Here is a 14,630-nt window from a genome sequence, read left to right as displayed (position 1 = left end):
TCCTTTTCTCAGACTGTTCTTTTTTCATAGTTACCATATCTTTTTTCATGCTGTTGAGCATTTTTACCATCATTACTCTGAACTCTGTTTCAGATAAATTTCTTATCTCTGCTTCATTTATCTCTTCTTCTGGAGAATTCTCTAGTTCTTTCATTTGGGAGTTGTTTCTTTGTCCCCTCATTTTGGCTTTCTGTTTAGGTTTGTGACTATGTATTAGGTAGATCCTCTACACCTCTCAGTCTCTAGTGCAGGACAGCCCCAGTACCTTAAATTATAGACTCCCTCCTTAGCCTTCTGTATTCTGACAGAGTTGGACTTCCACTTCCTGGGTCTCATCATCAGCCTTCCCTTCTTCCTTGCTATTTATGCATTAGCCTCTGTTGGTGTCCTTTTGGTTTCATGAGTGTGCTGCATCATTCCTTGAACGCTTTTCTCCCCTGTTGAAGTAGAACTTTTCATAGTCTATCATTTTTACCTTTCTATTTATTTATTGTCATTTCTGCCACCCAAAAAGAAGTTCCATGAGGACAAAGTGCCAAGAATAGTGGCTAACACAAAGAAGTCACCAACTATTTGTTAAATGAATAAATAATGACCCTTACACTTTAAACTCAAAGTAAAGTTCAACTTTCTTTTTAAATTTGATCCCATGAGGGAGAAAGCATTGTGCTCTAAGATTGACCTGAAGAGATTCAATACAATTGAGGGTCTAAGTAAGCTACTGTGGTCATGATTCTTTTGTTGTTGATTTTATTCTGCTTCATAAATGGGGTGGGTGTTTTTATTGAGATTTGTACAGATATATGGAATACTGGGCCAAAATCATATTCTCTGCATGTTTGTTTTTATAACCCTTCTTGCTTGATTGCCCTATTAAATGTTTCAGAATTGGAAGTATAAATTTTTTCTAATGCATACTTTGTGTTGTAACTACTAGTTTCTTATTAGACACTGCAAACAGCATATTTTCATGCAACGGGATAAAGAAATTACTGTGTATGGACAGAGCCAAGAGTATACATGTGGAAATGAAACACTCTTAAAGGTCTTTGCCATCAAGTTGGAATTTATGTGAAAAGCCTAAGCCAGGGCCCTCCCACAAAAGACAAAACGCGGGGTTTATTCCTGATAAACCAGTCATCCAGGACCTGAATAACTTGCTCAAGGTCACACAGCAGTGAGAAGTAGAAACAGCATCCCAAATCAGGCGTGTTTGCCTCTAGGACAGTGGTTCTCAACCTGTGGGTCGCGACCCCTTTAGCGGTCAAACGACCCTTTCACAGGGGTCTCCTAACACCATCCTGCATATCAGATATTTACATTACTATTCATAACAGTAGCAACATTACAGTTATGAAGTAGCAACGAAAATAATTTTATGGTTGGGTCACAACATGAGGAACTGTATTTAAAGGGCCAGAAGGTTGAGAACCACTGCTCTAGGACCTTTTTCTACTATACTTTGAAATCTTCTTAGGTAAAAGAAATCAGAATTTTATATTAGTTGTGTGTTTTATTAAAGATATGAAACTCTGTCTGATTGGCTTATGTCACTTAGCCTAATAATCTCCAGGTCCATCCATGCTGTTGCAAAAGGAGGTGGGCAAAGGGGAGGGGAGAATGGGGACATCTGTAACAGTGTCAACAATAAAAATAAAGTTGAAAAAATGGTATGAAACTTTTTGAAGTTGCTGTAATCAGATATTACAACCTATTGGCTTCTATATGAGGGTTATAAATACTTTTAAAAATGTTTGATCATATTTGCTTTTAATAATTGCTGAAAACTTTAACATATAGTTCCAAAGTCCATTGTAAATAATCTTTAACATTTTAAACTATGTACCTCAAAACACATTTACTTACCAGAAGACTATGCTTGGTTTCAGTAGTCCCACATAGCTGGAAGAACTGATTCAGAGTCTTAACAGATGTGAACAATCTAATGTAGGAAAATTGCTGAAAGCACATTTAAATTGCCAGAGTGTACCACAACAACAATTTCCTTTAATTTTTGTCAGGCACACAATTTGAAATGATTACACACTGACAAAAACAAACAGAAAATAAAATGGTTTTTTTAAAAATATATTTTATTGATTTTTTACAGAGAGGAAGGCAAAGAGATAGAGAGTTAGAAACATCGATCAGAGAGAATCATCGATCAGCTGCCTCCTGCACATCTCCCACTGGGGATGTGCCCGCAACCCAGGTACATGCCCTTGACCAGAATCGAATCTGGGACCCTTCAGTCCGCAGGCCAACACTCTATCCACTGAGCCAAACCGGTTTCGGCAAAAATAAAATGTTTTAAAATCTATAGTTTCATATTCATAAATGTGTCTCAAGGTTAAGCTTAATGTAATTTAATATAAGTAATGTTATAATCTAAGATTTAAAATGAGAATAATTCATGTTATCCTAATTTAATACAAATCATATACTTAATCCATTTTTAGTGTTCACGGTGTAAAGTGATACATATATTAATGTACTAAAACTGTTTTTAGGGCTTTATTTTATTAATGAACCTTCCTTTCTTAGTTTGATTTTATTTAGGAATGACTGGTTAGGATCAGCACAGTCTAAGTTGGCAAAGGCCAGAGTGCTGAGTTACAGTAAGATAAGTGTCTTTTTTATATAGCAATGTTATATGTCTATGTGTGTGTATGTATATGTATATATACACACATATATTTCAGAGAGAAAGGAGGAGGGAGAGAGATAGAAACATCAATGATGAGAGAGATTCATTGATTGGTGCCTCCTACATGCCCATCCCACAATCCGGGCATGTGCTCTGACCAGGAATTGAACCGTGACCTGGTTCATATGTCGACTCTCAACCACTGAGCCATGCCAGCCGGGCTCCAGCAACGTTTTGTATTGATTAGAGGAGAGAAATGTTAGAGAAAAAGAAGAGTAGAAATTTGAATCTGAGGGTTGAAAATAATGGATCTTCACAATATTTGAAAGGGACAAATGAGCCAATTTTAATTACTTTATTGGAGCTTCATGGTTGGTAGTGATTATATTCCTAAAAACTCAATTTCCCTTCAAAATTTATGATTTTTCAGAAGTGTGAAGTTTATGCAAATTAGTGGGTTAGGAACCTTTGACCAGGATTTAATTATCTAATATGTGGGGTTTTTTTAGCCTTTTAAAAAGGCTAGTTAAGTATAAAATATTAAATTGGCATCAGCCTTTTTACTCCCAAAATACAAATTGATAAAATTATAAATTTAATCACTTTAATGCAACATTAATTTTATAAATTATTAATCTTTTGGACTATTATTAGTCAGCTCCAGCTTTAAGAGATGCTAATTCCAACTGAAGAACAGTAAACTTAAAGGAAGTCGTTCAAAGATTCTGATATCCCTAAAACTTAAGGAAATGCAATTTGCTGTGTTTCTCCACTTTGATACGATGCTAGGAAAGCTGCCCCTTATCCTTAGAGAAAGAGAGGGATGTCTACATGGTGGTGATGGTAGTGATGATGGTGGTGATGATTGTGAGGATAACAGCTAACATTTACTGAGCATTTCTTATGTGTCAGGCATTGTGCTATGAAATCTAGACCTATCATCTATAAATACAGGTTGAGAACATTTATTAATTATATTATAAAATTATATCTATGTAACTTGAAATCTACATATTGGGGCTTCCGTTATACTTAATTTTGGGGTTGGTAGAAGTGACTTGAATTTTTGAGATTGAGTGACTAAGATAATAGTTATAGTGACTTAGAAGGTGGTAATAAAGTTTATACAAAGAAAGAGAGTTCAGTCTTGATAACACTGCAGTAGCAGAAAGAAAAATCTGTGTAGATGTACAATTGAGTAATTATTAGAAAGTCAAATGCACTTGGCAAATCTGGAATTTATTTTTATAAAAATCCTAGTCAATGAATGAAATCTCCCAAGGCAGAGTTTCTTAACCTTGATTAAACCTAAAATTTTATAGACCCCTCAAAATTGCATATCAGATGTGAGTGTTTGTATGTAAATACAATTTTCATTAGATTCTCAATAGAATCTGTGATCAGGAGGCCCCATGCCAGCGTTAAGGCATGTCGTGACTGTAGTGACTAAAGAGGCACTCATGAGACAGGCACTCTATAAGAAGAGCGTGAAAGAGAACTAACATCATCCAGCTAAAAATAAAATAGATCGGAGGTTATCCACAAGAAGGTGGCAATTTCGACTAATTCTATGAGAGAAGGAGTTTAGAAAAAAAAAAAGGGCAAAGGCCCAGAACTAGATCATGGTAGTTTTATGTGGTTAGATGAGAAAGAAGAGCCAATTAGTGAAAGAGATGGAGGAAAACTAGATAAACATGAAATCAACCGGGAGGGATATTTAGAGAACCAATTAAGTGTAAAATTTAATGAAAGGTCATAAAAGGTGAGTATTGAGAAAAGGTAATTGGCTTTAGACTAGGGAAGTTACTGGTGAAATTTAAAGCAATGTCAGTGGAGTGTGAAACATAGAAACCATATCATAAGCAGTGAATAGATGGTAGTTAGGGAAGGAAGGTACCTGAGTCAGCTCCTGACAGTATAACAACATTATCATAGTTGAAATAATAGCAGCTAACATTTTTGAGCACTTATGTGTCAGACACTGGGAAGAGGTGTTTTATTTTTCTTTTTTAATTTCTTTCCTCATCTAACCACATACAGTAAAATTACCATGGCAGTATTTCCACTTAATTTTCACATAACTTTGTGAGGTAGTTTCTACTATTATCCCATTTTTAGACGACCAAATGAAGGGATAGAAGGTTAGGTTTAAGTAATTTGCTCTGGGTCACATAGTTAGCAAGTGTGAAGACAGTATTTGAACCCAGGCAGCCTGACTCTTGAGCCTTTATTCTTAGCACCGCACTACTAACTTTTAGTATCTAGTGTGTACTGCTATGAACTGGGGAGGAAAAAAGGACAAATGATTTTGTGTAAGAAGCAGGGAGAATACAATTATATACACATATTTTCACATACAAAATGAAACACGGGGTAAACCAAAAACTAATAAAAACAATTACTTTTAGGCAGGGGATAGGGACAGACTTTTTGGACTATATGGTGTTACATAGTTTTAACTTTGGCATCGTATTAAACAGAAGGTAAGTGTTTTACATATTCAAAAAATGAAGTTAAACAGGAGAAAAAGGAATCCCTAATATTTATAAACAAACACATAAATGTACTATCTTTATATCATGGTGGCAACACATGACACAATAGCTTTTCAAGCGATTATAAAGCATTGTATTAGGCCTGTGCATTCTTAGGACAGTATAATCTCAAGGTTAAAAGAACTGCAAAGAAATGTTAACTTTTAAAGTTCATCCAGTAATTTTATTTTTAGTAGTAATATTAGTATAACTATTTTGAAAATATTTTATGAGTATTGTAGGATAAAACAAGTAATGTATGCTAATGTTAAGAACCAGGATCTTGCCCAGCTGGCGTGGCTCAGTGGTTGAGCATCAGCCTATGAACCAGGAGGTCACAGTTTGATTCCTGATCAGGGCACATGCCCAAGTTGCAGGCTCGATCCCCAGTGTGGGGCATGCAAGAGGCAGCCAATCGATGATTCTCTCTTATCATTGATGTTTTTCTCTCTCCTTCTCCCTTCCTTTCTGAAATCAATCAGAATATCTTTAAAAAGAGAAAAGGAAAAAAAAGAACCAGGATTTTTTATGTAAGAGAAAAGAATGCAAATATAAAAACCAAAGAAAACTAATTCCTATAACCTTAAATTTGAAATGGAATGGATTAATTTTTTTCTCTTTAAAAGTACTTATTTCCTAACTCTGTCCCTGAAAAGGCTTAGAAGCAGTACCAACCAATTAACTAAAAAGCACCCAAGCACCCAGATACCATTCCCAGTGCTTTCTGGAGCAATGACTGATTCCAGGTTTGGGGCAAAAAGTATTCAAGATAAGCATGAGACATTATTATGTCAGAAAGCAGTAAATGTATTAAATATTTCTTTGGTCATATTAAAAGACAGAAACATTGTAAAGTGATTCCAACTAGACAGAGGTGGAAAAATTTGAGCATCAAAGAGAATAGTGACTATAGTTGATTGAAACTGAATATATACAAGTAAGAATCCATGCAGTCGTTATGATAGTTAAGAGAATCATACAAGAGAGAAAGGGAAAAGAAACCTAAACGTAAGAGGGAAACACACACACACACACACTCACACACACACACACACACACACACACACACACATCCTAATAGATACGGTTGGAGGTAGTCATTGTACCAACCCCTTACTCTGAAAATTGGTACTTAAAGGAGGAAGAATTGAACATTTGAACTGTTTTCCTTCCTCACCTGTTTTAGTTGTATTCCAGGATAATTAAATAGCCCTAACAGACAAGAGAAAATTCTTTTCTACAGAAGAATTTCATCTAATAAATGTGGCAGGAATTTTTTAAAAATAGAAAGACCACAGGTTTGCAAGTGAAGTAATTGACTGAGGTATGACCACTAATGAATACTGAAATCAGAGCTGTGGTTCTCAAAGTGTGGCTCCCATCCCAGCATTTTAAGCATCACCTGGATACTTCTAAAAAATATGTAAGTTCTTGGGCCCTTTCCAACACCTACAATGTATCAGACACTCTGGGGGTAGGTCCCAGTAATCTGTTTTAACAAGCCCTCTAAGAGCTCTGATGTATACTTAAGCTTTAGAACTACATTTGGAGAGTGAGTGATGAAAATTTTTAATTGAAGGATCAGTCTGTCATCCCCATAATTCATTGATTGATCTTAGTGCTCCTAGAAGTAGGAGAACCAGATCTTATATTCCTCCTAGTAGATCCACCTGTGACATATTCTTGCCACCCTCCAAAAAAATGTAAACAATCTATTCTATTCTTTATACTTGAATTCCAATTTACAGGAAATACAGGAGCTAGAAGAATAACTCAAAACAAAATTATGAGGAAGCCAAGGACAAATCCAGAATGTAGGACATCCAATCCAGTTTCTTTAAGTCAGTGCCATGGGGAAAGGGGGGGTGGGGGGAACTGTTCCAGAATGAAAGGACTCCAAAGGCAAAATAAGTAATTGCAAAATATACATCTTGTTTGGACCCTGATTCAGGTAGCCAACTGGGAAAATCTGAATTCAGACCGTGTGTTGGATAATACTAAGGAATTGTTGATTTTGTTAGATGTGATAATGGCATTGTATTTCTATAAGATAGGGGTGTGTTTTTTTAGGGATACAAAAGTAGAGTGAAACCAAATTATGTCAAGATTTGCTTTAGGTTACTACAGCGTTTCTTTTGTTTACCTAAAAAAAAAAAAAAAAAAAAAAAGGAATTTAACGGGAAAAAGGATAAATGAAGCAAGTATGGCAAAATTTTGAGAACTCTTGAATCTTAGGGATTCATTGTACTAATTTTTCTACTTTCATGCATATTAGAGACTTTCTTTTTTTTAAATATATTTTATTGATTTTTTACAGAGAGGAAGGGAGAGGAATAGAGAGTTAGAAACATCGATGAGAGAGAAACATTGATCAGCTGCCCCCTGCACATCTCCCACTGGGGATGTGCCCGCAACCCAGTTACATGCCCTTGGCCGGTATCGAACCCGGGACCCTTCAGTCCGCAGGCCGACGCTCTATCCACTGAGCCAAACCGGTTTCGGCGAGACTTTCATAATAAAAAGAAAATTTTAAATGATTTTTAAAAATAATATATTTATTAGTACATATTTATTTTTGTTCTAGCCTTTATCACAGCATATTGTAATTGCCTGTATATTTGTCTATCCCAATATTTCTCAAACTATCAGTATTGAAAGACCAATTTGTTAATTGTCCAATGTGTCACAGACCATGACTTTTGTAATATTCAATAAAAACCAATTAACATAAAAACAAAATTGGGGGGAGGACATACAAAATAAAACCTTAAAAAGTTTTATTATTAAAGTCAACAAACAAAATTATATTTCACTTAACAATCAGTACAAATGCAAACATAAGGAAAAGCCAATTTTTAAAAAATACATATTTTTATTTATTTCATAGAGGAAGGGAGGAGAGAGACAGAAACATCAATGAGAGAAAATCATTGATTGGCTGCCTCCTGTACGGCCCCTAATGGTGATGGAGCCTGCAACCCAGGCATGTGCCCTTGACCGGAATCGAACCAGGGACCCTTCAGTCCGCAGGCCGGCACTCTATCCACCGAACCAAACCAGTTAGGGCAGGAAAAAAACAATTATTTGAAAACTGTATCCATTTATCAAAAATACACACGTAGGCCATGAGTGTAGACAAGACCTGTGACATACGAGTGTGTGTGCTCTTTGCATGGTAACTTGATGTCGTGGTTTATTAACTGGAGCTTGGATTGATAACAGTGCCCTTTCGCTGAGGATGGTGGATACCTAAACTGGTTTTACTGGCAGCCACAGGTTTTTGCCTCAGTTACTTCTACTGATTTCTCAGCAGATGTATATAGTTTTGAAGGCTGCCTACACTGCAGAAATCATAAAGAATGGGGAAGATAATAGATATGCTTGCTGTAATACTCGCTGAGATTTTTGCTTAAGGGGTGAAAATACCACTTCTTTAAATCTCTGGAATGCAGATGTTGTCATTTTTCTCACACTGTGTGTTACACATTTATTGACATGTGAGGACTGTGACTCTACATGATAATTTTAGGCTCAGATGTACCGTGCCTTAGTTTTTCCGATAGTACCCTTCTTGCCAAGTACTAAAGATTTTTCCCCCTTGGCTATGGTGGTGCCATTTTTTTACTGACTGCTTCAAAAAATCATATTGCTATAGATTCTATTGTGCTTCCCAGGACTCATTTTGTAGGCAACAATTTGGGTTCTTTTTCCGTATATATTAATCCATACATGTTCACTTTGGATCTGTTAGGTTTCTCTATATTGCCAAAATTTCAAAAGTATTTTTCAAGGATGCACATTAACTCAACATTTTCAACAGGAAGAAATTTTGTCTGTCATTTATTTGTCTGTGAAATAGCTGCCTCACTGTAATAGGATTTGGTGTGGAATCATGGGGAATATATTACTAACCAGCCAAAAGAGATTCCCTCACAGAAAACGTTGCATTCCCTCATTAAGTTTGGCCCACAGGTCCAACCCTTCATTTTGGATTCCCCAACTCATCCAGGATAGAAGGGGGCTCGGGTATACTCAGGAATAGAAAGCACGGGGTCTACTTGCCAGTGCACTTAGACATACAGTTTGGACATTTTGACTGAAAATCCTGCATATTTGTTCTTAAGTGGCCCTTTTGCCTTTCAGAATTATGGATGGCTACTATGTGGGCTCTGTAAAGGCAAAGGGAAGATGTGATGAGCTGATGATCTCAGCTTGTGATAATAGCTGATATAGAAGGAAATACAAAATGTCCAGCTAAATTTAAAGCCTATAACTTGTAGAGTATAACACTAATACTCCATATTTTGTAATACTGTTGATGGAAAGTTTCATGATAGCATCCAGGATAAGACCTTAAGCAATTAAGTGTTTAAATACTATACCTACGATGTTTTGTGCACAGTGTTAAGCATTGTGGGAAGTACAAAGAAGAGTGATATTGTCCCTACCCTCGGGAAGCTTTAATGAAGGTATTTTTTTATTTTCTGAAACACTGTATTGGTACTGGGGCTGTGTGTGTATGCAGGCATGAACACACTTTGGGATAGCTATGATATATATGCAGATAAAGTGTGAAGCAGTGTGTTATAAGTGATGAGGAGTTCAAAGAAGAGAGATTTGAAGTCATTTATTTCCACTTGAAGTGGTGAGGGACTGTTTAATATCAAAGTGGCATTTGAGTAGGGTTTGAAAGGATGGTTATGATTTTAACAGGAATCTAGTAAAGAAGCAGCTTGATAGAGTTAAAAAAAATTCAAAAATTTCTAGTTCCACATCAGCCATCCACCTAAAAAATATATGAATTTAGCCAGGTTACTTAATTCCTTTGATCTTCAGCTTCCTCAAATATAATAGAAATTAGAGTAATAGTTATCATAGAGGAATGTTAGGAAGATTGAGATACTGTGATGTGAACATGCTTTATAAACTGTAAAGGGCTATACAAATGTTAGTAAATTTTATAGTAAATATGCTATGAGCCAAAGGTGTGGGATTTGCAAACAGTAAACCACATTGTCTAGAGCAGAAAATGTGTGAAGGTGCTATGACTATTGATTCACTGGTACAGTTCCTTACTTGGGGGAAATAATTAAATAGAAAAGCCTGTCATGGTTTATGTTACTCTCTTTCCCCCAAAAGATCGTTTCAGAGGCCTTTAAGATCTTCAGGTAAAACTTGTATGAATTGCATATTTATTTTAGTTTTACTAAATTTATGTAAATATATGCAGAATTAATTTTCAGGTAAACTGTTTTAATAGAGATTATAACACTGCACAGAAGGCTAATGTATCTTATAAAGCATATTTTTTAGAGAACAGTGTCTCTCATAAGAGTGCTTGGTTTCTCCCTGGCCGGTTTGGCTCAGTGGATAGAGCATTGGCCTTCGGACTGAAGGGTCCCAGGTTCGATTCCGGTCAAGGGCATGTACCTTGGCTGAGGGCACGTCCCCAGTGGGGAGTGTGCGGGAGGCAGCTGATGGATGTTTCTCTCTCATCGAGGTTTCTGGCTCTCTGTCCCTCTCCCTTCTTCTCTGTGGAAAATCAATAAAATATATTTTAAAAAAAAAAAAGAGTGCTTGGTTTCAAGAACAAGTCTGCATGTTCTTGGATAGATCTGAATTGCTCGATTGAACAACAGGGTGTGAATTATTGAAGCTACTTCCAAGGACTACTGTATCTCATGTTACAGGTGGTTTCTATAATAACTACATAAAATGATTTTTTAAAAGAAAGATAACCTTGCCCAGCCAGTGTTGCTCAGTGGTTGAGCTTCAACCCAGGAACTGATTCGATTCCAGGCCAGGTCAATCCCCAGTAGAAGGCATGTAGGAGGCAGCTGAGTGATGATGTTTCTCTATCATCAATATTTCTATCTATCCTTCTCCCTTCTCTCTCAAAAAATCAATGAAAACATTTTTTTAAAAAACAAAGAAAGCCGAAACCGGTTTGGCTCAGTGGATAGAGCGTCGGCCTGCGGACTGAAGGGTCCCAGGTTCGATTCCGGTCAAGGGCATGTACCTGGGTTGCGCGCACTACCCCAGTGGGGGATGCGCAGGAGGCAGCTGATCGATGTTTCTGGCTCTCTATCTCTCTCTTTCCTCTCTGTAAAAAATCAATAAAATATATATTAAAAAAAAAACAAACAAACAAAAAAAAAACAAAACAAAGAAAGATAACCTTGATTGATTGGATGTCAGAGAATTGATTCATGTTCTTCGTTTTACATAAATGTTATTTTTTTAATGTGATTAGGAATATTCAGTACTCAGTAAATTTTTAAGGAAAAGAACAGAGAGAGTGCTTGGTCATAAAGGTTACTTTAAGTTGCACTGTGAATATTATGCCACTAGCTATTGTCTCATCTTGGACTCTTCATTTTTCTGGATTCTAGTGAAATATGATTGGAATTGCTTTCTCAAGGCAAGAAACTTGGAAACAGCATAGTATTTGAGCATGAACCTTTAGTCATTATAAAAACTTTTCAAAGGGAAAAAATCCCAAATCTGAATGTTTGGGTCATTTTATTTTGGTGAATATTTTAAATTCTCTCTCCTTTTACAGACTATCTTGCTAATCACGGCCGGTTAAATGAGCCTGAGGCCAGGCGCAAATTCTGGCAAATCCTGTCTGCTGTTGATTATTGTCACGGTCGGAAGATTGTGCACCGTGACCTCAAGGCTGAAAATCTCCTGCTGGATAACAACATGAATATCAAAATAGCAGGTAACTGGGGCACAGCTGGCTCTAATGTGATCAACTGTGAGTCCTTGTGCTGGGTGTTTGCAGAAAGAGAACTGCAGGCAGAGATTTGGAGCATTTCTACTGATGACATCAAGCTTTCTCAAAAAACAAGGATATTCTATTCATTTCCTTAGAAATATATGCAATGAAAAGAAAGGGAAATCGGGTTGTTATTAATGTGCACAGTGGCAGGGCTATAGCTGGTGTCTCATTTGTATCTTCTATCTGATTTGTGTGTGTCCAGGTCTGTTTGAGGGGCCCTGCCAGAGGAGAGAGATGCTAGGTCTGCAGCAGCAGTGCAGGTTGCTGGGGCGGGTGGCTACAGTGAGGTTACAGACGGGGAAAATGAAAAGGGAGGGATGTAGATTGATACAGGAGGAGCAGGTAGGCCAAGACCAGAATGTGAAGGGTCTTGAGTGCCATGAAAAAGATTTTAGAGTTTATTCTGTAGATCATAGGGGGTCTAACCTATTGAACATTTTAGGGTGGGGATAGGGGTGAAGTGGGATTGGGGTGACAGATTTGCATGTTAGAATGATGTCTCTCTCTGGCACCAGAGTAAAGACAGGTGGGACATGTGAATAAGACTGAAGACAGGAAGATCATAAGGACTCTAATGCAGTAGTCCAATCACGAAAATGTGGGCCTGACAATAGTGTGGTGAAGGGGATAAAAGGGGGGCGGGGGCGTGGGTATCTGTAATACTTTCAACAATAAAGATAAATTTAAAAAAAGAGAATGAATGAAAATGTGGGTCTGAACCAGATTGTGGGATGAGATGGAGGGAGGGAGATTTATTTTGGATAGGGTTTTAACAACATTGCAAATGCTGGTGTTTTGTTATAGGCTTATGAAAGAGGAACAAAGGCAAATGAGAGGCTCTGACCAAGAAATTCTTGGTTGACCAGCGAGGTTAGATATTCACGGAGAAAGTTTAAGGAGAAAACAGCTCCTTGAGGTATAAAATAGAACCTCTATTAAAAACCTCTGATTGATTCATTTAACTGGTTATGTTTATGCCAGGTCCCATTAGTTTTTGTCTGAGCATTTTGAGGAAGGTACATAATTTATATTTAACTTTATTTATTGTTACTTTAATTTTAATAATTAATTTTAAATGCCAGTGTTACATATGTTACAAGGAGGTAATGAATGGATTTTCCATTCTGTAGTCTGTGATTTTTTTTAAATAATGGGAATACTTGAATAAGACAAAGTGTTTGATAAGCTAAAGTTAATTTGCTATAGTCCCACTTTATATATATAAAGAATTATATATTTGTCATTTTTGTTTTGAAAATGCAATCCACTATATTAGTGTCTCCATAGTTTCTTATGTGTGTTCACTTCTCCCATTTGTGTTTTTCCCGTCTTCTGGCCCTTCCATGTGCTCTCTTTCATTTCACTCCTTTTTGCTGTAATGCACATCCCTGGAATTTTTGTTTACTTCCCTTTGAAAACATCTGCTGCCCTCAAATTGCCCTCTTCAGAGTTGGCTCTTGTTTTTCGAAGTCCTTACCTCTGTAGAAAGGAGGGGGAAACCCCTGCTTCACCTTTGCATTCATTTATCACCAGAACAACAAAAAATCACAAGACAATACCTCAAAGGAGCTTTGGGAGTGTTTTCAAGCAGAGAAAGGTTAGAGTGTGAGTCATATGCTCTAGGAATTACAAAGTGCTCTGTAGAGAACTTCTCAAAAGAAAATGTTCAAGTAGAACCAAAGAAACTTGGGAACAAACATACTCACCTCTACCTGGCTGTCATCTATCTATATGATCTAGGAATATTGGTAGGTAAACTCAGTATTTCTAACGTCATTATGAGATATCTAGTTTTTTGTTTGTTTTGTTGCTTTATTTTTTTTTAATATCTAAACTTCAAGGTCTTCTAATTTTTATCTAGAAGATCAGTAAAATGTCGAAGACCTAAAGTGTTCTCTCTGGTTAAACTAGTAAAACGGCTAACCTATTGAACCTTCACTATTTTCAGGTATTCTGCTAGGTACTTTATCATTGAATCTTCACAGCAACCCTAGAAGCTGCATAGCTCTTGCCAGTTTTTAGGTGAGAAAGATGAAATACAAAAAGATTAAATTACTTGTCAAGATGACTCAGATAATAAGTAGCACACCTGGAATTCAAACCTAGGTCTCTCTGACCACAGTGTGTATTTCTTCCATTGCACCATGTTGTTGTTTCCAAGAATTGCCAGTTAACCCTCAAGGGGTACTCACTAACTGAATTTTGAGTTCCATCATTCTGTATTTATACGTTTGGTGTCCTTGATTCCATGTCTCATAAGTATACACACACACTGTATCTAAGCACTCAAATATCTTCTTGCTCACATTTTTTTGTCATCTTCACTACCACTTACCACAAATTTTAGTAAATGTTTATTAAGCATCTACTGTGCTCCTGAGCTAAGTCCTATAGATGCAAATATTTCAAGACACAACGGCAGCAATGCAATAAAACTCAACTCTGCTCTTACCTTGAGTTAATCCAGAACTAGACCTTTAAGTCAATATAACACAGAGAGAAAATTGTTGTAAAGGCTAGGAGAAAGACTGACTCTGCCTTGAAGGGAGTATTAGCTAAGACTTGCTTAAGAAGATGCATCTGTGGTGGGACAGTGAGAGTGCGTTGAAGGGGTGAGGTACGGATGCAGCTCCAAGCAGATGGATTAGCATGTGCAAAGGCAGGC

At 36.8% G+C, this 14,630-nt stretch overlaps 1 protein-coding gene across 1 annotated transcript in view; it reads left to right on the top strand.

Annotated features, from left to right (window-relative positions):
- The window catches only part of SIK2 (salt inducible kinase 2), a 129,182-nt gene that overhangs the window by 55,457 nt on the left and 59,095 nt on the right, over window positions 1-14,630 (top strand). The window contains exon 4 of the mRNA XM_006761574.2: window positions 11,744-11,905. Coding sequence (XP_006761637.2) covers window positions 11,744-11,905 — 162 coding nt within the window. The remainder of the gene's footprint in view (window positions 1-11,743; window positions 11,906-14,630) is intronic.

The sequence above is a fragment of the Myotis davidii genome, unplaced genomic scaffold (genome assembly GCF_000327345.1).
Source record: "Myotis davidii unplaced genomic scaffold, ASM32734v1 scaffold97, whole genome shotgun sequence".
Lineage (NCBI taxonomy): Eukaryota > Metazoa > Chordata > Mammalia > Chiroptera > Vespertilionidae > Myotis > Myotis davidii.
This window is presented reverse-complemented; position numbering and strand designations above follow the sequence as displayed.